The sequence below is a fragment of the Myotis yumanensis genome, unplaced genomic scaffold (genome assembly GCF_028538775.1).
Source record: "Myotis yumanensis isolate MYYU_CA2020_CCGP unplaced genomic scaffold, mMyoYum1.0.hap1 SCAF_2, whole genome shotgun sequence".
NCBI lineage: Eukaryota > Metazoa > Chordata > Mammalia > Chiroptera > Vespertilionidae > Myotis > Myotis yumanensis.
In genome coordinates, this window is record NW_027223753.1 from 188995425 (window position 1) to 189021324 (window position 25900).

The 25900-nt window shown below is 36.0% G+C and overlaps 2 protein-coding genes across 2 annotated transcripts in view; both read left to right on the forward strand.

Annotated features, from left to right (window-relative positions):
* The window catches only part of WDR49 (WD repeat domain 49), a 135250-nt gene extending 127669 nt beyond the window's left edge, over window positions 1-7581 (forward strand). Inside the window, exon 19 of the mRNA XM_070403635.1 lies at window positions 7382-7581. Coding sequence (XP_070259736.1) covers window positions 7382-7512 — 131 coding nt within the window. The 3' untranslated portion in view covers window positions 7513-7581. The remainder of the gene's footprint in view (window positions 1-7381) is intronic.
* A 5703-nt stretch (window positions 7582-13284) lies between these two features.
* SERPINI2 (serpin family I member 2) overlaps window positions 13285-25900 on the forward strand; it is a 35441-nt gene continuing 22825 nt past the window's right edge. Inside the window, exons 1-5 of the mRNA XM_070403636.1 lie at window positions 13285-13321; window positions 15313-15564; window positions 20875-21105; window positions 22453-22647; window positions 22727-22919. Coding sequence (XP_070259737.1) covers window positions 13297-13321; window positions 15313-15564; window positions 20875-21105; window positions 22453-22647; window positions 22727-22919 — 896 coding nt within the window. The 5' untranslated portion in view covers window positions 13285-13296. The remainder of the gene's footprint in view (window positions 13322-15312; window positions 15565-20874; window positions 21106-22452; window positions 22648-22726; window positions 22920-25900) is intronic.

The following is a 25900-nucleotide window of genomic DNA, read 5'->3' on the forward strand; positions in this document are numbered from 1 at the left end:
AATGTATAACTATCAGACTTTTCCAGGTAGGAAATAGTGAATACAAATGTTACCATTAGCACTATGTTGAAGAGCAGGGGTTGTGGCAAGTGGATGGATATATAGATGTATGACACAAGAATCACCCCTCTATCACCATTAGCGAGCCGAGCCCTACAGTCTCAGGAATGCAAGAATTCCAAAGTGTGAGGACTGAGTCCACCTCTTTGCATGCCTGAAAGTATCTCCATTCACTTCTTCATTTCTTCAACAAATATGTTTGTTGAACACCTTCCATGTACCAGACACAATGCTGGGGGTAAGGGTATATGAGGCATAAAGGCACAGCAAGTCTTTGAAATAATTGAATTTATCACCTGGAGAATAGAGGTAGATGATGAATAAGTAACTTTAAGGATAAGATAAGTTTGGATAGTGATACCAGTACTTGTGGTTCCTAAACTAGCAACCATGGGGGACCGTAAGGATGCTTTAGGATAAGTTGCATATTTAAATACTTCTTTACAAGGAGTATCCAACAGACTCCAGTCAAAACCACAGGAAACTTGGCCAACCAGTTTATTTGTCTCATTAAGAATACTTTACCCTTTGCAGTTGTTCTGTTGCAAACAGTGTGCTTTAAGGCAGGCACATCAGTCAGGATCCGGGAAGCAGAATCAGAGGACTATATATTGAAATTTATGACGTGGAATTGGCTTACGGGATTGTGTGGGCAGCTGACCAAGTTCAAAAGTAAGGAAAGATCATAGGAGAGCAGGGAACAGGCAGAAACTGTTGTCCAGTGGTGGATTTTTTTTTTCCTCTCCTAGGGAAGCCTGCTTTGAGGCATTCCAACTGATTAAGTCTAGCTCACCAGGTTATCCAAGAGACTCTTTGCCCCCTCTCCCCCCAATTAAAGGAGAAAGTTTATTTAGAAAGTCACAGAAGTAGAAAAAAGTGAGCCAGTTGGTCTACGTGGGCTCAGGAAACAAGTTTCAGAGTCAAAAGAAGGGACCTTGGAGTCTAGGAGAAAGGCAAAGGCAATGTGCCTGGGGAAAGAAGAAGGAGGAAAGGTGCCAGGCATGCTCTAGAAAGAGTGTGTACTGGGTTCAGGATAATCTTTCTTATTTAAAGTACATTAATTAGGAACTTTTATTACATCACCAATATCCTTTCAGAGCAATATCTAGACAAATATTTAACTGTACAGCGGAGGACTTTGGCCTGCCAAGTTAATACGTCAAGAAAACAAGTCATCAGAGCAAGGCTAAAGACATCCTTTTATAATCTTAAGTTCAATAAGTGGTTAATGGCTTCTTCCACATATCATAATACATGGCAGACTCACACATTATTATATGAAAGCATTATGCCATTAACCTAGCAGATGTTGCTCTTCTGAATAGTGAAAGGAAATGATTATCATTATCCATTTAAAAGGTGTTAGGTTAATTTCTACACTGCTTTTGCCATGTAAAGGAGATTGCCGATGACACCGATGAAGGTTATGTTGTTTTATGGGCCTCAAGTACAAAGATTCTTGTAAGTGTTTGGGAAGTTGCTGGGAGTTTTAGAGTGTTCTGGGTGAAGAGCATAAGCCAGGATGCAAGCAGGAATCATTTCTAGGTGAATATTTCAGGTACCTTTTGTAAAAGAGATCTCAGAAGAAAAGAACCCAAGCTCCAATAATTCATGGAGATATTCTTCTCATTCTAAATAAATAGCCACTTTTATGAATAATTTTATATTTATGATTTCATATTATTTTTCTTAAAGAAAGATCACAAAATTGTTAGCTTCAGACTCTGAAAACAGGGATCTGCTCCTGCATATACATTTCTTAATCATCTGTTTTTTAGCTAAAGAAAGAAAGAAAGAAAGAAAGAAAGAAAGAAAGAAAGAAAGAAAGAAAGAAAGAGAAAGAAAGAAAGGAAGAAAGAAAGAAAGAAAGGAAGAAAAGAATTATACCAGCAGGATAATCTCTCTCAAGATCTTACAAAGGCTAATCAGTTAGTTATTGGTTTAATTGTTCTGAAAACTGGTTAGTTACACTGAAAATGTTTCATCTAGTTTAGAGACAAGCCTCAGTAAGACAGAGTTTATTTCAGAAGCAACATTTTGGTTCCTATAGTGAATTTCAGCAGAGCTCAATGGTATTCAGAATACCTTATGATTCTGAGTTGCTAATCTGTAGTCAGATGGGACAGGATCAACTGTTAATGTACAGAAACCCACATTATCTCCTACTGTGGTATTAGACAAATGAAAAGTGTTTTCATTTGTAGTTTTGCTTATGAGGTAGTTCCAGGTTTATTCATTTTGCTTAAAAGACACACACACACACACACACACACACAATCATTCACCAGTTCAAACACTAGAACATTTAAGAAATTATTCAGTGAAAAGTCTCCCTCCCTTCCACAATGCTGATCTGTCCAGTTCCCATTATCATCTATTTCCGGCAACCAGGATTATGAGTTTCTGTTTCTGTTTCCTTGGAGGGTTTCTTTTATATATATAAATCTTTATTGTTGAAAGTAATACATAGGTCCTCCTTTTCCCCCCATTAACCTCTTCTTGCACCTGTTCCCTTCTCCCTCCCACCTCTCACCACCCCATTGTCTGTGTCCTTAAGCGTATATACATACAAGTTCATTGGTTGATCTCTTCCCAGCTACCCTCCCCTGCCTTCCCCTTGGAAGGTTTCTGTATGCTCTTATGATTCTGGATTTTGAGCCTTGCTTTCTTTTGATTCACCTAGATATTTTCTCAACCCCTTTATTTAAACTTTTCTGAATCATTTTATTTTAAATATGTTGGTTTTTGCTTTTAATCCAACTAAAGATTTTTTTTAAATCATGAAATTGATCACATTTACATTAATTGATATGTTAGACATTTTGGTTTTTATTTCTCACATTCTTTTATGCTATTTTCTAGAGGCTCAGTGCACAAAATTTGTGCATGGGTGGGGGATCTCTCAGCCCAGCCTGCATCCTCTTGCAATCAAGGACCCCTGGGGAGATGTTGGGCCTAAACCGGCAGTCGGACATCCCTCTTGCAATCTGGGATGCTGCATGTGCCAATGACCATATTTTTCATACAGGTGAAAGGCATCTTGCTGTTGTATGGGCAGCTACATTTTTCCCCCTGATTATAAAAAGTACTATATAACATGATCCTTCTGAGGCAGTAGTACCATTTTCCCCATCTTATGGGTAGAAAAACTGAAACAGAGAGAAGTTAAGTAATTGGCTTTATCACACAGTTATAAGTGTCAGAATCAGGGCTGACCACAAAATGTGCAAGCCAGAGTCCATGCATGTCATCTCTGCATCATCCTGTTTTTACAATGTTAGAGTATCCTTGCCAGGTTTTAATTTTTAAATCTAAGAGACTCTTCCCAATATATAGGGTAGGGTCCCTAGGCCTGGCCAGTGATCAGGGCCATCTTTGGGGCAACCAGTGGTCGGGACAATCGCCATCCCGCCCCCCTCCCCCCCCACCCCCTGCTAGCACCTGCCTTGGCTGATGGCCTGGCACTGCCTGCTTGCCGGCCTTGCCCCCCTATCACCACTGCTGGTTGCCTCCCTCTCGGGGGTGGGGTGGCAGACGCTCAACACAAGAGCTGCCCTGGGGGCAGGTCCTGCGTTGAGCGTCTGCCCCCTGGTGGTCAGTGCATGTTATAGCAACCAGTCGTTCCTCGGGTAGTTCCACTGTTAAGTCGATTTGCATATTATGGTTTTATTATATACGATTGTTTATATATACTTTAAGGTTTTCCTGGATCTGTAATTTATTTCTTTGTTTTTATTTGGAGGGTTGTTATATATTTCTTCTAGTGGTACCTTTATAATCATAGGCTCATATAATTCTTCTAGCTCTTTATTTTTCTAAGACAGTAACAATTAGATCCATGCTTAGTGACAATAAAATGAATGTTTCTCCATTACCCAATCCCTCTTCCTTTACACAATTTATTCAAGAACATTATCTTTCTTTGTGCTGACTTTTATTTTAAATTTGCTTATGTTGTTATTTTGTTTATCATGAATAGAGCTTCTCCCTTACCCTACCAGTTTTTGTTAATTAAACAAAATGTGGTATATACTTTCTATTTTGTCATCCTAAACCCCATATTATTTGAGTCTCACTTCTACATTTAAATATATTCTGTGCTCAGCACCAAATCTTCTTCCAAATTTTTCTCAGTCATTTCTCAGTTTGTTTTGCTGTAATTTCCTATAAAATACTCTTAGGAGCAATAGTCTCTGAATTCTCTGCATGTTGAAACTATTTGTCATTTTCAGATTTAAAGCACGGCTTGGATGCATGTTTATAATATCCATATCTCACATATTCTTTTGTTGATTTTTTTGTTGGTATTGCTCTACTATCTTCTGGTATTGATCATTGCCATGAAGATATCTAATGCAATATATATTTCTCTCCTTTTAAGTGACTTGATCATTTTGTCTGGCTGCCAAATGATTTTGTCTTTATCTTTAAAGTCTAATAACTTTAGTAGGCTATGCCTTGGTTTTGACTAATCAGCGTCTATTATTCCTGGTACACAGTACAGTCAGCCCTTTGTATCTGTGGCTTTTGCATCTGCAGATTCAACCAACTACATATTGAAAATAATAGAAAAAGAAGGTTGTTGCCAACATGTACTATGTATTATGTAGTCAGGCCTATGATGCTTGAGTCTATATTGAACATGAGCAGACTTTTTTCCTTGTCATCATTCCCTGAACAATTTAGCATATCAACTAGTTATATAACATTTCATCGTAGTGGTATTATAAGCAATCTAGAGGTGATTTAAGTATACAGGAGGATGTATGTAGCTTATGTTCAAACACAATGCCATTTTACATAAAGGACTTGAGCACTGGCTCCTGGATCCAGTCTCTGATGAGTAAAAGGATGACTCTATGTCCCTTCTATGTACATCAAGTAGATGCTTATATGAGGAAAGTCTTATTACATGATAACTTTAAATATTTGTTCAGCTTTGGGTTTTTTTTCTTAAGGACTCACCCAACTTATGTGTTTGTTGGATCTATGTTTTTTAGTATCTGCCATTTTCTTCTTAATTTGTTCTCTTCAATTTTCATCTTGTATTTGTTTTTCTCATTTGCATATTTCACATTCCCCACTATGCCTATTCTCACTTATGCCAATTTTTTCCTATATTTTCTTGAGTCCTGACAGCTCACATTTCACCATTTCCTGTTGAATCTTTGTTTCTTTCATTTCTGCTCTGAGACCTTCCTTTATAGAAGCAAGTGCTTTTTCAAGTTTTAAAACTTAACTTGTGACATCTGCTCAGTAACAATATTTATCTATCCAATGTATCAGTCCATGTATTTGATGAGCTTTGCTGCTCTTTTCAAAATGTTTGGTTTTTAATTTTGCTTATAATACCTTTGTGTCTATGGTATGCTGATTATTTATTTATTTTTTTCATTTTCTCTTTTAATGAATTAGCTTAATGAGTTGGCTTTTCTTAAACTTGAAATTTGTAGGGGTCCCTGGGTGATATGTGCTTGTGATCTGTGATTAGTGTGGCCTTCAGGTCTTACAACCCACAGGGGCAAACTGCTTTTAGCAAAAATGGCTCACACATAAGAATCACACCTATGACCATTTTTTGCTAAAAACAGTCTGCCCCTGTGGGCTTTGGTATCCAGCCTTATTCACCTCTGTGCACATCTCAGCGGTTTTCAACCTGTGGGTTGCGACCCCTGAAAATACATCCTGCATATCAGATATTTACATTATGATTCATAACAGTCACAAAATTACAGTTATGAAGTAGCAACAAAAATAATTTTATGGTTGGGGGTCACCACAACATGAGGAACTGTATTAAAGGGTCGCAGCATTAGGAAGGCGAGAACCATACTATAAATGAAAGATAAAGCATTTGTACTGCAGGGTAAGCCCCTCACCTTTACTACGTTTTTGCTAGTACTTCTTGAGATGCTAATGTGCTTACATGCTCCATTGTCATCACTCTTATCGTGTCTAACACTGCCCAATCTAGTATCTGGCTGCCCTTCTTCATATTGTGTAGGCTGCAGGTTACATCTATCTTTGGGTTTTGCAGAATGTGGAATTTATTTGCAGAGTTATTTCCCCTCATTTTCCTGGTTGTTCTTGCATAATATTAAAGAGAAAAGGGGGAAATGTATTGACGTACATTGTTATGTTTGTATGGGAAGTACTGAGTTTTGGTCTTTTTTCAATTTAGATACATAAAAATGCTACTATACTGTGAAGTTGCTCAGTGTTTACATAGTTTCTTTCAAATTCCTTGGCTTGATATTTAAAATATTCCTCAGTCTAGCTCCAGCCTCATTCTACTTTCATCTCCTTCATATTTTTTATGCTTTTGCTAAATCGTATTGAATTATTTAGAGTTACCTGAATAGTCGTTCTTGTTTCTCCATATTTTGATTCAATGTGTTCCCTCCAGTTGACATTTCCTTTCCACCTTGGTAACCCTTTCTCATCTCCATGGTTCTTATTATCACTTAATATCCTATCTGGACTTCAAGTTCCCCTGAATTAGCATCTAATTCTTAAAGCTTTGCCTCTGGTTTCTGCATATTTTTATAATCTCTTTATATGCTTAACCACACTTTCCATAGCTTGGATCCTCTTAGAATTGTCTTCTACTGTATACGTTAATTTGGTTATTTGAGTACTGTTCCTACTTTCTACCAGTTGGAAGAAAACCTATGACTTAGTTATGTTTGTGCCCCATTTACGCCTGAGCACAGAACATTGTGCATAATATACATTCAATAAACATTTGCTGAATTGATAAAGTTAAGAAAAGGCCAAAATTAGTATTTTGAATGCATGGCACAATTTCCTCCTACTTCTTGCTGATGCACAATATTACCACTCATGGGGATAATTTGGCTCTTTTTTTTTTTCTGAAGCCACAGGAAAAAAGCATCTTATAAGAATATGATTGCAGATGTACTTGTTTAGTCATCCAGGCAGTCAAACTGTGTTTTGATTATTTTAATTGTTTTATTTTAATACAGAATAATTTGTCCCTGGCTTTTTATGAGTCCTTGATAGCTGTTAAGTATATTAAAAAAACAAAAATGGAGAACTATCTTCTGTAATCTTCTACTGTTAGATGGTGGATCTCTATCATGATATAAATATATTATAACCAATTCTGTTAAAATTTAACTTTTAAATTAAAAAAGGAATAGCAGAAGCTTAACAGAAAATTTCCCTATAAAACTCTAGGCTTTAGAAACATACAACTTTTTAAGTAAAGTGAAACTTGAATATTTACTCCACACTATTTCATTTAATTGGGCTCCTTTTCAAATATAATTTACATTTCATTTCTTCACCATTTTTTTAGCTTTGAAAGCTGTATTTGTTGAGAAAAACCTGTTTCCCAAAGACTTTCTGGATCGTGAAAGAAGAGCCAAGCAATTATGTCAAGAAACAAGTAATGAAGTGAATATAAAAAGAAATAAGAAGCAATTATAACTGAAAGAAAAATAAATATTTCATTGACACATGAATTCTGTGTATGAAATGCAGAAAATAAATTTTAAGAATGCCATCTTTTTTACTTTATATTTCAACTTCAGAAAGTTTTGTTTTCAGACAATATTCTTACCCATTGCTTTTCACTTTCTCTCTATTTTCAATAAAACAAAGATTGGACTCAGAGTGGATGGTATCAATTGGTATTACCTATTCTCAAGTGTTTTTATATAAAAAATGTACAATTTCAGAACAAAGCATTCTGACCTTTGGTTGCTTCTATAGACAAATGTTTTGGTCATTTTTCTTTTCGAAAGCCTCATTGAAATTAAACATGAAAAATATTGACACAGTGAGTATCTATAAACTTAACTAAGAAAAGTATGCCCACTTACTTACACTTTCTATTTGTGTGTGTGTGTGTGTGTGTGTGTGTGTTTTAAATGATACTGATGATGAAATAAGACCTTGTCAATAGCAGCTGTTCTATTATTATTGATTTATATTCATTCTTATATGAAGCTATTGAGAAATTACTGCATAAGTTCTACTTCTACTCTAAAACTGAGTAACATAGTACAAAGTGGTATAGCCTCAAGAAAAGAAGGGTTCTGAGGTTATATAAAGAATTCACTCTGTGTTGAAGGTCAAGTAGACAATATTTGGTTCTGAAACACAATGCCTTGCCTTTTTGATCCATTTTTCTTTATAAATAGTATCTTCCATCAGGAAAACAATATTCTTTTTTTTAAATCCTTACCAAGGATATGTTTCTATTGATTTCAGAGAGAGAAAGAAAGGGAGAGGGAGAGAGAGAGAGAGAGAGAGAAATCAATGTGAGAGAGAAACATTGATTGGTTGCCTCCTTTATGTACCCCGACCCAGTAAATGCCCTGACCAGGAGTGGAACCCATGACCCTTCGGTGCATGGAACAATGCTTCTACCAACTGAACCACTTGGCCGGGGCAGGCAACCAATATTCTTATGCTGCTTTATTTATTCTGTCCTGTAAGAATAATTAATAAATTCTTTCACACAACATTACTATGTATTTTAAAGTGTCCTTCCAAAATATTTGAATTTTAAGAAGACTTTTGCAATAACACACAAAAATAAAGGAAATAACTAACAACATGTAGGGGCCTACTCTGTCCAGTAACTGCAAAAATTCATTGTGTTTAAACCCCACAATAATTATATGAAATATATCTATTTTAAGGTTAACATCTGAGAGTTGTATTCATTAAAAGAGTGCCCAATTATTGATGGTGAATTGGGATTGGAGCCCAAATCCGTTTTACTCTAGAGACCATAGTTTTTGACCTTCAACATTCTGTTTACTCACCTCTCATTACTTATAAAGTCATGAAATTAACTCTAACAGAATTTCTAACATCAGTGGAGCAAGTTTTAATTTGGTGGAGAGGATGGCAGAGGAAAGGTTTTTAGAAGACAGTTGCCTATTCCATCTATAATTAATTGCATCCTGAGTCAGGCATTGTGACTTTTGTGTAAGTTGCTTTCCTTCTCATTAAGCAACAGTCACATATAAGGAAAATATAGGAGCATAATACATGTGAAAGAATTGTGACGAATGTCTTTAGAGTGTTTAAGGCCATAGAAAGCATATTAAGAGGAACAAGGAATGGGAGGTCTAGTTTAAGAAAGAGTATTCATGGGAATTACAAGCTATCCTAAAAGATTTCAAAGCTGTAGAACAAAAGAAATAGAACTAATGAGCATAATTCTAAGAAGCCAGATTCTAGAATTGCTTCCTAATACCTGTTAAAACCTGAAACATTTTCTCATTCTCTTCCCATTGACACTTCCCATCTTGGTGCAGAGTAGTTGACAGCAGGCACACCTGTATGGCTATGAAAGGAAGAAGCCTAGAGAAGACCCACCGGATAATATGCTTACTGGAGCCAAGAGTGTGGAAGGGAATGGGGAATGAAGGGTGTGAGTCCAGAGGGGGTGAGTGGAGGAGATGACCAGCATGGTTGGAAGAGTAATTACATTGAGCAAATGAGAACTGAATAAATAAATGAATAAAATTAGTAAATATATTGAGGATAATGAGCACTAGATATCACACTGTTGTAGAAAGTAATTGCAAAACTTGAAAGGGGGAAAACTAGAAAGAACTCTGAGATTTTGAATCGGGATTAGGGGTTTCAGATATCAGTGTGAATTCATGGTTTTAGACAGGTAGATAAACAATAAAATGGAATATTTAGGAGTAATAGAAAGTTATGTTTGTAGCTTGCTCTCAAATTATTAAAAATATAAATTATAATGTGTATATGTATATATTTATACACATACACTCAACACACCGCATATATGTATCCACATACAAACATATTATAAAGATAGGTGGGTGGGTAGATAAAAATTAGTTATATAGATAGAGTACACATGTGATGAAATGTTAACTGGGAAACTGAGAGAGTGGGAGATAGTAGTTCTTTGTATTATATCAGCACTTTTCTGTTAACTTAAAAGTATTTCAATGTAAATTATTTTTTGAAAATGAAAATGTTGCCTTGGGACAGAGGATTCTTTGAGATGTTCAGAAAGAGGCTGAATAACACACACAGGCATATTGCAGAGAATTCTTCCACTGGTTGGGAGATTTGATCAGACAATTCATCATCTCAAACTCTGAGCATATGATTTATGAGTCATATATTGCTGACAATATAGTGGAGTGAAAGTTGAGCCACATTTCCAGAAATTTAAAGGAATATTGAGATGTTAAGGATATGTAATATGGGTACCAAATAGTTTGCAAAGACTCATTTCCCCTTCCATCCATCCATCCATCCATCCATCCATCCATCCATCCATCCATCCAATTATTGAGGGCATATGCAAGGGACTGTTTTAGATGCCAGGTATACACAAATAAATAGAACCATCTTCTCCTGCCATCATCTTTCTGAAGTGAAAGCACATAAAATGTCATGGTCTATTAAACAATGGTTGAATGAGCCCCCTAGTTTTTCTAGAATAATTTAGAAATTATTTTACTAGACATATTTCACATTCTCTACCCCTAGAGAATACTTTGTTTGAAATTATTAGTCTGAAATTGTCTGGTTGGTATAGATAGACCTCTCTATAGCTGATTGCATGTGCAAAGCACCAAGCTGTGTGTATCTCTAAACCCTAATTTGGTTCTTCTTGTATGAAAAAAATGAAGAGGAGCTGTATCCCAAGTACATTTAATGAGAAAAGGGTTTTGAAAAGTATGAAAGTATCTTTTAATGTTGCTGTTTCTAATACTTAAGAACAAAACATACACAAAAGGAAAAAGCAACAACATTTAATTATGTCTTACTCTTTTACAGCTTACAGCATCTAACTCTGTTAAGCTGGTAGCAGGGTCTCACTTATCAAATGTTAATAGAACTGAAGACTTTATATACTATTTCTGAAATTAACATTTAGGTTTAATTATTTAAGACTCATTTTTCTACAGTGAAAAGAACTTGTCACATTAAAATAGGATGTGCCAACCCTGGCTTGGGTGGCTCAATTGGGTGGAGCATCCTCCTGTGCATTGAAGGGCTGCAGGTTAGATTCTCTGTCGGGCACAGGATTCCCCAGTCAGGACACATATGGTGGGGAGGCAACCTTTCAATGTTTCTCTCACTTCAATGCTTCTCTCTCTCTCTCTCTCTCTCTCTCTCTCTCTCTCTCTCTCTCTCTCCCCATTGCCTTCCTCTTTCTAAAATCAATAAGAAGAGTTCTTTAAAAAATGATGTCCCATACTTTTCAGTAGGCTATTTTGTTTTTTATGTAAAGATTTACACTAAATATAATTTAACCTGTTATCTTTTCAGAACATTTCCCTCTTATCACACAAAATATACATAGAGCAAACTGGCAGAGGGAAAAAAATACCTGAAATTAATCAATGAAAAAAATTAACTTTTAAGTCCTTTATTTATTAATCAAAACACTTGATTGTGTGTTTTTTTTTAAGTTTGGAATTAAATACATGTTTACTAAAAAAAAAAACTACAAAATGCTACTAAATGCTAATTAGAAGGATAATGAGATTGAACCTGTAACCTCTTCCTATTATTTTTCCCCCAAAGCTCTAGTTGCAAAATTGAGTTACAGAAGAAACAGATTTATAAAAATATTTAAAGGTTTGCAGAAATATTTTAAGTACAATTGTGGTATCTTTATTGTCTTATTAAAAAAGCATAAACCAGGGAGGAGAAATTCATGGCCGCTGCTTTTTACTCCCTAAAAGAAAGGAAAATGGAGTCTGCTTGAACTGCTCTAACATAAGGTCCTTACAGAACAACTTCATTAAATGATCTCACTAAGACTGAGAGTCTGTCTCTGTCATTGGAAGGAAAAATAATGGCCTGTTCCTGGGCAAGTCACATTATGACCTGAACACGGTAGACACAATAATTTGGTAACCAAGTGTACTTGTGATGGATGTTTGCTGGTGTCACTGCACGGGTAGAAAAGCACTGATTGAATGATAGTCTTAGACATTCGGATTTATTATTTATGAATTGCAGAGTAGAACAGAGGAATGATTGTGTTCTTATGTTGCATAACTGTGATTTTGGAAAATAACCTCTAACAGTGTTATATTAAAAGCTGCAAATGAGCTTGCTTACATCAGAGTAAGCGATATGAGGGAGCAACCCAACATTTAGAAAACATTCAGAGACGCTTAGATGGGCAACTAAACATTTTAGTAAATTAAATACTATGACTGACATCGGTCATCAGGCTTCTCAAGCCTGATATTAAGCTATAGCCCTAGGACACTGAAAGATGCTAATGGGGTCCTTGAAAAAGCTTTTTTTACAAAAACTCCTTTAAAGGCGTCTACATTCATTTTTCTTATTTTTCATAGCTTTATCAGAAATAATATTACATTTAGTAATCAATAGTAAATATTTGTTTAATGGTAACTGAAACAAATTTTCCACTCCTCTTCTCAGAGGCCACTTATTTAATATCTGATTTCCATTGACGTTATTGATTTGAACTAGAACAATGAGATCAAAACCTATTGAATTACGCATACACTTTTTACTAATGAACTGTTTGTAGAAAAAAATCATGTAAAATGTTAAGAGCACATACTGGTAAATATAACACCAATGTTAACTATCAAATTACTTATGTTTAATAGTAATATCTTGATGTCATTTGGTAAATCTATAATCTTAATCTGGTCTTTTTGTTCAACATAAAGATTATATTTCTTTAACATCCAAATTTTCCCCTAAGGATTCAAATGGGCCTTCTATCCATAGGAAATTCCTCTATTGTATAATTTGATGAATTGTTGAGAGCTCTAAATGCAGCAGTAATTTGTCTCTCTGCATTCTAGACTTGATTCAGCTTTATTCTTTTTGTCATAGGTATTCGGAAATATTTATGATAGAATACATTGGTATTCTGATGTTGGATTCCTATGAGAAGCAAAAAGAGCTAATTACTAGCAAATTTACAGGCATTGGCACATTCTTCCAAATTCTGCTTCTACTTATTATAAAAGAAGTGAAATAATCATATAAACTTCATGATCTTTTAAAATTCTAGTATTGCTTTCTCTCTTAGTTCTTGCATATTTCATCATTGATCATTAACCTGATGATATCAGACCTTTCATTCAAATGTGGTGAACACCTGCTTTGGTTTTAGAGGAATTAATCTAGGAACATTCAAGATAAATAGAGTTGGCCTTGACCGGTCAGGTGTCCCATGTACTAGTGTTTCTCAGCAGACATAACATAACCATGAATGATCAGAAGCAAATTTTGAGTAAGTACCTTAAAATTAATAGCTCTTGAATGAAGTATATATGCAATAATATTAATTGTGAGTATTTAACAGAGTAAGACTAATGTTTCAATTCACTTTAGTAGATATTATTTAAGTTTGTCAAATTAATGCATTACTTTTATTCTCCTTAAAATATGTCACTATAAATTTGAATATTGCATTCTTATAGGACTGTTTGTCAGTTTGTTTAGTTCGTTAGTACTTTGCGATTTCTAATGAGCTATGATACAAAAGCCACTGAGGTAAGTCAATTTTTAAAATCAGCATTTTGTGTGAGCTTATAATTTACTAAGTACCTAGACATTTTCTATGAGAAATTGATGCTCAAAGAATGTATATTTTAGTTATTAAGTTTATTAATAACAATGAGAGGATAACTTCCTGATTTAACTATAAGGGTAAAAATACCTCCTTCATAATAGTGTTTATCATTCTAAAACAAATCAAGAACATAAAGATGTGCCTAATGGATTACCACTTGGTGACTTGAAAGTACTCATAACATTGTGACTACATATCTACAAGCTACTATTTTGGACAGAAATCTTCTGAGATAGTGAATATATTAGAAAATGATATGCAAAAATTTATTTTGTGTTAGCTTTTACTATTGTTGCACTACTACTAACAACCTTAGGTACCAATCTACTCCTCGATAAAGCATTTGCTTGATGGATATATGTATGTATACTTTTAGTTTAACAAAACATTATTTTCTAACAATTCTTTGGATTGAATTTAGAGCTCTTTTTTCTTTGTGAATTCTATACCTAAGCACGTAGAGTTTACCTATATAAACTAGAAAATAATTTGAAATATCTGGATAATGACTCTGCAGCTTAGTTTTGAAGAATATTTGACTCTTGGTAATCTTTATATATAACAGTGATCTTAATGACTTTTAACTCACTTGTGGGTCACGGTGACCTCCCTAATGGTCTATAAAACACTCTAGAAATATAGTTGTTCAATTATTTAAGTTTAACAACACAGTATTCCAAAGGCTTTTATCTTTACCCCCAATAAAAATTACTTCCTAGTAATCTATTCGACTAGGAATTATTACGGGCTACTCAAATGTATTATTTGTGGGGGGAAAATAGTGTTAGTAAAATTTATGAGACCTTCAGAGTCAGTTTTCCTCCAAGTCTCTGGTAAAATTGCAAGAACTCACTCTGCTCTAGATGTAATCAGGGTTGAATTTTCTGCAATTTTAGTGGAGAGCACTTTAATAAGGTGTCATTAGTGTTGTTGTGACTCGGTTATAGTTTTCAGTTGCAGCTTTCTTACATTTGTTATTTGTCAAATTGTTCTTTGATTTTTTTTAAAAAAGATATTGCTCTCTTTTTCTATTGATGTACCATTTATATTTGGTCATAATTTTGTTTATAGTTTTCAGAGTTTTCTTTTCTCCCTTTGGAAAATTGCATGTGGGTTTTGGGGTATTTTGCTCTACAAATTCCATAACTTTTACTGTTGTAAAAAGTTAGCCATATTATTTAATTGATTTAGAATACATTAACTTTTTAATATTGTAGGTCTAAAACCACACGGGAGTGTGTTCATTTTTTAATTCCATTTCTGTTTTTGATCTGTAGAGTAGTCTGGACGGAGGGTTCCCTTGATGTCAGAGTGACAGTTATTCTATGTAAAACCATGGGAAAAGATAGAAAAAGTGTATCATATATCCTTTTAGAAATAGTACTACTATATTGATACTTCCCCAGAATCATAATTCCTCTTTTGATTTTAAGAAACTGCTATATATGTTGAACTGGTTCTTGAAGGAATATTAAAAAATACCATTAGCACATGGCCTATTCTTCTTAATAGATGATACTTAGTAAAATACACTTGGGGTAATTTGTCCTAATAACACAGAAAATTCTAATAGGTAGGAAGTTTCTTTGAGTGTGAAATGATAAACTCTGATTACTTTGAAAGCTAATAAGTTTCGAATTAATGCACAGAGGTCAAAATGTTTAAGATCATGTGGAGTCTCCTATTGACTTTTTCTGGAAGTCAAGCCTCAAAACCCTTGGCTCAGAGAAATACTGAATTTGCAGTGGATCTTTATCAAGCTATTTGTTCATCTCAGAAGGACAACATTGTATTTTCCCCACTTGGAACAACTTTGATTCTTGGAATGGTACAACTGGGAGCAAAAGGAAAAGCATACCAGCAGATAAGACAAACTTTAAAAGTTCAGGAAAACTCAACTGGTAAGATTCTTACATATTATTATTTGTACTAGATGAGATCTAGCCCAATTTATTTTTAAAATATTAGAGAGAAGTTCATGGTCATATAACTTTAACAAATAAAAAATGTTGTAAAAAGTATAAATTTATAATAAAATGGGAAATTATAATGTAAACAATACTCATTCATTTATAATTGTTTCCTAATAAAAACATTACAAAAATAATTTATTAAGAAATTAATTCTATACAGATATAAAATTGTGAGTACTAGTATATCTGATTATTTTATTCTGCCCTATTTTAGATAGCTTTAATTAACTGAGAATAAGTTTTGTGTGTATGTGTGTTTGTGTATATGCATATATGTACCCATACATGTATATCTATATATATAAAAGCCTAAGCGACCATTATGACCAGATGACCAGATGGTAGCTATGACATGCACTGACCACCAGGGGGCAGACACTCAATGCAGGAGCTGTACCCAGGTGGTCAGTGCACTCCCACAGCCAACCTCCCACGGCCAGCCAACCTCCTGCAGCCGGCCAACATCCTTCGGTCCCTCCCCCCAGCCAACCAGCCCCAATGGGCCCTGATTGGGACTGGGCAAGACATCTCTGGTCGGCCCCAATTGCCCCCGATCACCGATTAGGCTGAGGAACCCTATCCGTGCGTGAATTCATGCACTGGGCCTCTAATGTACACATAAATACTCTCCCATTATCACTTACTATGTTGTGATCATTTTCTCATAGCGTGCAACTGCTTCAGAATATAATTTTTTATTGTTGCCTTTTATTGCCTCTTAAAGACATATCATTACTTACTTAACCCTTCTTCATTAGGTTGTTTCCGATACTTCTCCTATAAAAATGCTTCAATGAGCATCCTCACCCAGAAATCTTTGTGTTTATCTCTATCTCATTAGCTTTTTAAAATTAGCTTTCTAAGTAAAATTTAACCTTTGCACTTAAATGAGACCAAGAAAAAGCATTAATGTATACATTTTAAAAGTTTCTTTAGTTAATACTTTTTAAAGAAAAATTGGGAAAAACACACACACACACAAAAACACCTTTCAGAGGCCTTTGTACATGTGTGTGGTTGTTGTTTTGGGGTCTCCCAAAGGTTTATCTGCATTAGTGTACCCAACTTTTAGTACTGGCACCCCATTTCCCTGGCTACCTTGTACTTTCAATTTCTGTAATAATTCTAATTTTAAACTTTTACATCTCTGTCAGATAATATGTCATGAACATTAGAGGAAACACCTGGGTCTTTGATTTGGGACTTTATTCACCACAACTAATTTCAGTATATTGCCTTAGCACAGAACAGTTCTATTGAGGAATTTGTTTTTCTTCTTTAAAAGGTTTTATTTGCATCATTTTAAACAAAGGAAATTTTATGTGAAAAAAGAAGTTGGTGAGAGTCAAGTTAATTGCAAGAGTTTCCCTTTGTGAATAATGTAAAAGGAAGCCACTACATTTCAGATTTAGTCTTGGCTGTCTATATTAATTTCAGCAAATCCCACTACACAGTCCCAGAAACATTTGCATCACATGATACTGCTTTGGAAGGTTAATAGAACATTTATGAAGATATGTAAAGTTGATTCCATGAGGAACTAGTAAATTAGAGCCTCCAAAAATCTAAATTATTTTAAATGGGTTTAATCTTACAGAGAAACACAGATGTTCTAACAACTCAGGATTGTGAATGTGATAATAATTACAGTAATAATGATGGCACTGTCAAACACATATATGTATATATATTAGCTGTCACTGTTTTATATGCTTGATCTACATGGTCTCATTTAATTTTCACAATTATTTTGAGAGGTAGACATAACACTGATAGACACTAAGGCAAAGGAATGTTAAGTAACTTGCCCAGAACTAATTCTGGAAATGATTCAGGGAGGTTATAGATCATAAGAACAATAATAAAAATTCCTGTATTTTTTGGAAGAATATTGATGGACAATTAAGCATTAACATTTTAACACATATAATAAGATGTACCAAACTTGTTTTCGGTTATGCTTTGTTAAGGGAGAGAGGGGGGCACTGATGGAAGAAAGCTGCAAAAAGAAAAGGAAGATCAGCCCCAAAGGGTAAAGGTTTGAAAAATAAAAAAGAGTAAAGAAAAAAGAGACAGAATTAAGGAGAAAGCAGTGAGAGTGCAAGAAGGTGGATAAAATGTTTATGGGGGCCCTAGCTGGTTTGGCTCAGTGGATAGAGCATCAGCCTGCGGACTGAAAGGTCCTGGGTTCGATTCTGGTCAAGGGCACATGCCTCAGTTGTGGGCTTGACCCCCAGTAGGGGGCATACAGTGATTCTCTCTCATCATTGATATTTCTATCTCTTTCCCTCTCCCTTCCTCTCTGAAATCAATAATATATATAATGTCAATGGGGTCTGGAGAAAGAAGAACAAAATGGCACTAAGGACAGGGGAAGAGTGTGACACGTAGGAAGGTAGTTCCTGGAACAGCCATATTGGAACCCAAGGCAGAAAGAAATACCACTGATAATGATCCTGTCTTTATTTACAGTTTTTATTATTTTGCTCATCATGAATTTATTTAAATCAATACTAATTTTAAGCTACATATTATAATAAGGTATTATTTATCTTGATTATTGAGTTTGTTGGCATCTCCTTCAATTTTATTCTCAATGAAAGTGTCTCATCGACTCATCTTAGCCCTGGTCCTGCCTTTCATTCCCAGTGATTATGAAAAGGTGCACTCTGTTGAATCAGTCTATAGTTCACTTTTATGCTGCAATCTGTTTCACATGAACACCCCACTTATTCTACAGATGGGCACCCACCCCCACAGGGGCTCTCAGTGTCCTCGGTTCTCCTTTCCCCCATTGCCAAGACATCTGCCCAGAATTTACCTTCCCCATTTTACTGAACCTCTGATAATGCTGCAGTTTTCTCTGCCTGTAATAATTTTGCTTACTAATCAAAGACTAATATGAAGGTGCTTCTTTATGACAAGAGCGTTATGGAACCAGACATAGGCATGAATTTCCTGACTCAGCTCTGCAATCAAATGACCTTGGGACTTGGCACCTCTCAAGTTCCTATATCTCTCTGGATTTTAGATTCCTCACGAGAAAAATAGGACTTTGGATGAGATGATTTATATGGCCCTTTTGGCTAAAATAATCTACAATCCCATAACCCTCTTCGTTTCATCTTTGGATCTGTCACATTGCATTCACAATTGGCCTTTGGGCCCTTCATAGCAAGAGAAGTAAACATGTACTAAAGTTTAGAACATTTTCTGGAGGTCTGGTACAATCAAACTAAAAGTCATATTCACCCTATGGCTTGTAGGTTTTCTGTGGCTCTATTTTAGGAAATTAAACTTGTTTTCATAGCTTATTAGGAGCCATGAATATGTATTCTTTTTTTCTATGCTGAAAGAGGTTATTAAACTGTAAATTAAGTCAAATTTGTATGGCAGATAACTTTATATTCTCCTCCAAACTTGTACTACTTGGTGACAGATTTTTATTGACTTCTGAGTCCAGTGATTTATCAAAGGGCAGCTGACTGTTTGTCACACAGTCTTGGACCTTAAGTACATGACATAAATCTAGTTGCTCTGACAAATGAGCTGGAAGTATTTTTTCTTCCCTTCTCCTTCCTCCCCTCCCCCATTCCTTTAAAGATGAAGAACAAGTTCCTGAAGACTGGTTTCAAATTTTGCCACTTTATTTCGGACCTTAATTAATTCTTTTAGAGAAGCTCTCGTGCCTTCATTCAGGAAGTCTTTTTTGTAGCCTCCTGGCTATTGAGACATTTTGCTTGGCTTCAAATAACAAGAAATTATTGCATCTGAAATCACTGCATAAGCAAGGAAAATAGATGAGCTTCCTTCCCTTCTTTATGTAAGGAATTCTTTATGTAGAGAATTACCCAAATTCTTCAGATGAAGTTTTCATATCTAAAATCTTTCATGTCTGTATTCATAAATGGGGAATTATAGTTTGAAATATAATGTAATATACTTTCCAGAGCCCCGTGTGTGGTGGTGTAGGCTGTACCTACACAAGAGAGCAGGAAAGAGTGGCAAGTAGGGACTGAAATGTAGCCTCCACTTGGCTGGACAAGATAAGAGGCCATGGGGTTATAGCCCCCCAGGAAAGGCATCTGTTCCTATTCACACAAAGATGCCCTATGGGCTGATAAATGGTTTACATGCACACAAACACACACATGCAAACATACACACACAAACATACACACACATGCCTATGTCCAATAGACACTGAGAAGTTCCTCTCAGTAATAATTTTTAAATCTTTTTATTCAATGGGCATTCTTATAATGGTAAACTATGTTGCTTCAATAGAAACTAATTATATATATCCAACTTTAACACTATAAAAGTGGTATTTTCAGTATTTAACTGAAAATATAACAAAGGCCCTGAATAAGCCTTTGGTTTGAAATACAGTTCCCAGACTACATGATGGAGTTTCAGGATGAAGGCAGAAGGGAATGAAAAATATCAGGACCCTATGGTAATGAATAGGAAGCCACTGAGCAAAAATCACAGAATACTCTCATAGGCACATACACCTTCCTGACAACCCTGTGGTCAGGATGATCCAACGATAAATAAATACTAGGCCAGTGGTGAGATGAGTCTTAGCTGATTCTGATGGACACATTTGGTTAGTAGTTATAGTTGGGATGGTTAAAGGTTTTTATTGTTCATGTAGAAAACCAAAGTATATAGATTCATGAACCTGAAGAAATAGACAATTCTGATCATTATGTAACTCTAGAGATGATTATATGGGTTGCCTAGTAAATTTCAAATCTTGGACAGGTACAGTTGTTCATAAGGGAGTAATTCTTAAGCTGAAATAAAAGTAACATTGAAGAGAATTCTAATCATTGTCATAACCCCCATCAGCATCCATTAGCATTTTCCTTTTATAAATATCACGTCATGCAAAAAATGAAGTTCTAAATATAAATTTCCAGCAACTAAAAATAAGCTAAATTTGACTATAAAGAGTTTCCTTCAGACTATTTAAATGTGTATTCTTGTTTTACACAAATTTTAATTTTACACAGACATTATGTTTTTTACTATTAAGAGCTGATTTCTCTAGGAAAGGCATATTCTAGGAGATACATGCTTAAAATATTTATACTAAATTAGAAAGGATTATTAGTTATACCTAAGGGTGCATAAAAGTAGTTATATGAATCAGATTGCTTAGAAGCAAAGCTGAAAAGCTGTTGTTTTTATGTTTTCAATATGTCAGTATACATTGTAATTATTTTTCAGGAGAAGAATTTTCTGCACTGAAGTCATTTTTCTCTGCCATCTCAAAGAAAAAACAAGAATTTACATTTAATCTTGCCAATGCCCTCTACCTTCAAGAAGGATTCACTGTGAAAGAACAGTATCTCCATGGCAACGAGAAATTTTTTCAGAGTGCCATAAAACTGGTGGACTTTCAGAATGCAAAGGCTTGTGCAGAGACAATAAGTGCCTGGGTAGAAAGCAAAACAGATGGTAAAGTTTCCCATTTTCATAAAATCATTATTTGACATTGTATTCATGGGTTTTAATATCTTAAAGTAAACAAAGGTTGAATATTTTCCTACTAAACTGGCCCAGAGGGGTAAATCTCCTATTTCTCTTCCCTGTTATTCAAATTAATACTCAGTTGTAAAACCGAGAGAGAAATTGTGAGCTGCTTTGAAAAGTACACAGATACTTTTTTAAAAAAACGACACCTATTTGTGGAATTCTTAATGGAATAAGTTTAATCATAATTTTTGTTAAAGTATAGGTTTTTAAAGTATGACAACAGGAATAATATCTTTGGCCAGATATTAGATCTGTCAATCCTAAATGCTTCCACCCACACATATACTATAAATAACTAATACATCTTCATTGGATGTGTTAATGTTTAATAATAAATATTGGTAGTCCTATTATAAACATGGTAATCTTAATTTTAAATTAAACACAAATTTAAAAATTTAGCAAAATTTCCAAAGGGTCTACGACATGGCACAGTAGAAAGAACACAAGTTTAAAGTTATACATATGAGTTCAAGTTTTAACAGGTTCTAAGCTATGTCTCATTTAAAATGAGGATGTTATTAAAATTTCAGGATTATTGTATGTGTAGTGACAAGCATACATCTGGTCCTCAATGTACAACAGTCTGTTTCTTTGCTTATTTATTCTGCTATAAAAATTGTGATAGTGTAAGATGCTACTATTTTCTTTAGGGGAAGCCTCATTTAGGGAACCATAAGTTGAAAATATGAGATGGGTGTGGTGAGCTGTATCCACATTCCTATGCAGCTCCATGGCACCCAATCATGCTTTTGTCTCATAACTTTAAAATATTCATTTCTGTTTTTTTAGAAAGAAAATCATTCTGGCAGCTCCATACTTGCCTCTTCCAATGGTCAGGGACTGTAGCTGCAAGAGTAGAAGGTTGAGTGTACCATTAACTTAGTAATTCTGATTGACCTACTGGAGGACCTTGAAATAAATTTTGAAAATACCAGTGGCTACGCAGGAAGGGATACTGAGTTTTTGTTCTTTTTGTCTGCAAAGCCATTTATAGAAATAATCTTGCTAAAGAGAGTTTACTAGGTCAGTTCAAATTTGCCTAAGATGATCTGTATCTCCTGTTTCCCAGTGAAATCCCGTTTGTAGCCATTTCTAAGTAAAATATTTAATAGTGCTCCTCTTTACCTTCAAAATTGCTATGTTTAGGTAAGAAGCACCCTGTTCACAAGTGATCTGCAAAATAAATACTTTTTTTTAATTTGATTAAAGCATTTCCACTAAGTTATTGCATATTTCTTGCTGCCTCTTCTTCCACTCCCTTTACAGGAAAAATTAAAGGCATGTTTTCAGGGGAAGAATTTGGCCCTCTGACTCGGCTTATCCTGGTGAACGCTATTTATTTCAAGGGAGATTGGAAACAAAAATTCAGAAAAGAGGGCACAGAACTGATGAATTTCACTAAGAAAGATGGTGCAACAGTCAAAATTCCAATGATGAAGGCTCTTTTGAGAACCAAATATGGTAATATGGGGTATCACCCTCTAAAGCATGGCTTTGGGAATTGACAAGTATATTTCATATTTTATTTTGTCTATTGCAGGTTATTTTTCAGAATCCTCCATGAAGTACCAGGTTTTGGAATTACCTTATAAAGGTGATGAGTTCAGTTTAATCATTATACTTCCTGCAGAAGAGGTGAACATAGAAGACATGGAAAAACAAATTACTGCCGATCTAATCTTGAAATGGTTCTCTGAGATGCAGGAAGAGGAAGTGGAAATAAGCCTCCCTAGGTTGGTAATATTTTGTTATTCTGGTTCTTATGTTTTCACTTATGGAGGAATTTGAATTCAGGCGGTCGGCTCAGTGATAATAAAGACTACAGACAAGAGTGAAAAGGAAGATGCAAGTGGAAGTATTACTCCATGTTATGGATGCAAAGGTAGGTCTGCACATTGCCAGCATTGCTTTGCCATGAGGAGGACTGAGTTTAAGTGCCCCAATATTCTCTCAAAGGGATGAAGAAATGTAACTCTTCAAACGAGAATGCTAGGATTAAAAGAAATTATTATTCTTTTATTATACAAAGTTATTTTTTCTCATTTTTCCATGATTAGAATTTAAAATATTTATCTTCTATTATGTTTAAGAAAAATAAAATGCCTAAACACTTAGGGAGGGGAATAAAGGAGACATATGTAATACTCTTTATGATACTTTAAGCAATAAAACAAAAAAAAAGAAGATATGCTAAATCACTTTTGACAGATGATGCTCTAACAGTCATTGAGTTATACCTAGACTCCGAGGTCAGTTTTAGATAGTCAGTACAAATGGAAACTGCAAAGGCATGCCCAGGAAGCAATAATCCTATATAATAAAAGCATAGTATACAAATTGTCCCTTCGACCATCTGGGAGTTCAACCGGGGGAGGGGCCAGCCGGGGGAAGGGAGGGAGTATCCAGCTGGCAGCCGGCAGCTGCTAGGGACCCTGCCAGTGCATGAATTTTATGCACTGGGCCTCTAGTGTCTCAATATTCTAGGAGACAGGAGAGATTTCAGAGATAAGATGTGTCCAAATAAATTAATTTATACTTTTAATTTTTAAAGAAACTGACATCTAATAAATTATATCCTGTCCTTTTATTTCTAACTAGGGGCTCAGTGCACGAATTTGTGCACCTTGAAAGGAACTGTGGGCAGCGAGGCTGCGGTGAGCACAGAGGCAGGTCTTGGCCCATCCCTTCTGCCCCCACCCAGCCCCTCTCACTGAGGCCCTGGGTCCCCTGTCTACTGGCAGCCCCGCTCCTGTAGCCATTGCTTCCACACGCTGATGGCGCCAGCCCCCACTGATGATGCAGAGCGATTGGGGCTGGCGCTATCAGCGGGTGCGAGCAGTGGCTGCTGCCGCAATCGCCCCTCAGGAATAGGGGGAGGTGGAGAAGCCCTCAGGGGCGATTGAGGCCAGCAGCCGCTGCTTGCACCTGTTGACATTGCCAAGCATTCGGGGCCGGTGCCGGGTGCCGGGTGCCGGCCGCGGGTGAGAGTGGTGGCTCTGGCACTGGCAGCAGATGCAAGTGGGGCCAGCGCCAGCAGCAGGTATGAGTGCCAGGTAGGACGGTGCTGCGCCAGAGCAAAGAATTTTTAGTAACCAGCAGAGGCTTGCCCAGATGACAGCAACCAGCACCCCGCCTTGGTCTGGCGCCCCTACTCACCTGCTCTACTATCCCACTGTGTCCGATGCCCACCATGTTCTGCACTCTGCCGCCTGAAGCTGATGCCCGCCATGTTCCTCATGCGCCCCCTGGTGGTCAGTGCACTTCATAGCGACTGGTTGTTCGGTTATTCGGTTGTTTCGTTGTTCTGCCGTTCGGTCTATTTGCATATTAGGGTTTTATATAGAGCGATTACTCAGTGCTGTGGTTCTTTTATATCTGAATGGATGCATTATGATTTCAAACTAATGAAGATTTAGGTAAAACTAAAACAACTTAATCAGATATGTTTGCTTGAGCTCTTGTAACAAATTATCACAAACAACAGGCTTAACACAACAGAAATTTATTCTCTCACAGTTCTGGAGATTAGAAGTCCAACATCAAGGTGTTTACTGGGCCATGCTCACTCTGAAACTCTGTACAATCCTTCCTTGCTTCTCAGATTCTGGTGTTGATCCATCATCTTTGCTGTTGTTCTGCTTGTAGATGACTGTCATCACATAGTCATCCCTCTTCCTGTGGCATTCTCCTTTCTTATAAAGACTCCAGTCATAATAGACTAAGGGCCTGCTCTATTCTAGTCTGATATCAACCTAACTAATTGCATCTGCAATGACCCTATTTCCAAACGAGGTCACATTATAAGGTGCCGAGGATTAGAGATTCAACATATAAAGAGGGGACACCGTTCCACCCATAACACCAACTATAATAAATTCTGTTATTCTAAGTCAAAATAAAGCCTCTTTGGTAGCAAAATTTAGTAAATGCTAAAGAGAGAAAAGTTAATCTATAAATACTTGTATATAAATAATAGTAGGAAGGAGCATGTGAGTGACTAGTTACTGTTTAAGAAACACTTCTTTCCCTTTTTGATGCATACTAGTTAAGAATCAAGAGCAATATGATATAGTCTAAAAAAATACTAGGGTATTTTCTAATGTTTATTATGAGTAACACACCAGATATCTAATTTTGGACATTATTCTGCAATTGGATAGCAGCTAAAATAATCATCTTTCTTTGTCTAAATGTAATATGGGATCCTATAAACATTAATAGTCAAATTTCCTCAGGTTGAAGAGTCTAACATACATTTGAGTTATGTCAGATTCTTCTCTGTATGTGTTTTTATGATTATGTGTATGGGCAAAAGTGATCATTTAATACATGTATGTAAGGTAAATAAACAAGTAACTTTCATCTACATAGCAGTTTAACTTTGTAAAATATTTAGCATTTATATTTTAACTAGGGGCCCAGTGCATGAATTTGTGCACCTTGCAAGGAACTGTGGGCTGTGAGGCTGCGGTGGGCACAGGGGTGAGTCTTGGCCCATCCTCCGCGCCCCCGCCCAACCCCTCCTTCAACAGCCCCTGGTCCCCAGTCTGCTGGCAGCCCCACTCCCACCACCGCCACTGCTTTCATGCGCTGACAGTGCTGGCTCTGCTCGCACATGCTGATGGTGTGAAGCAATTGGGGCTGGCGCCATCAGCCAGTGCAAGCAGTGGCTGCTGTCCAGGTCTATAGCCCCTCAGGAGTAGGGGGAGGCGGA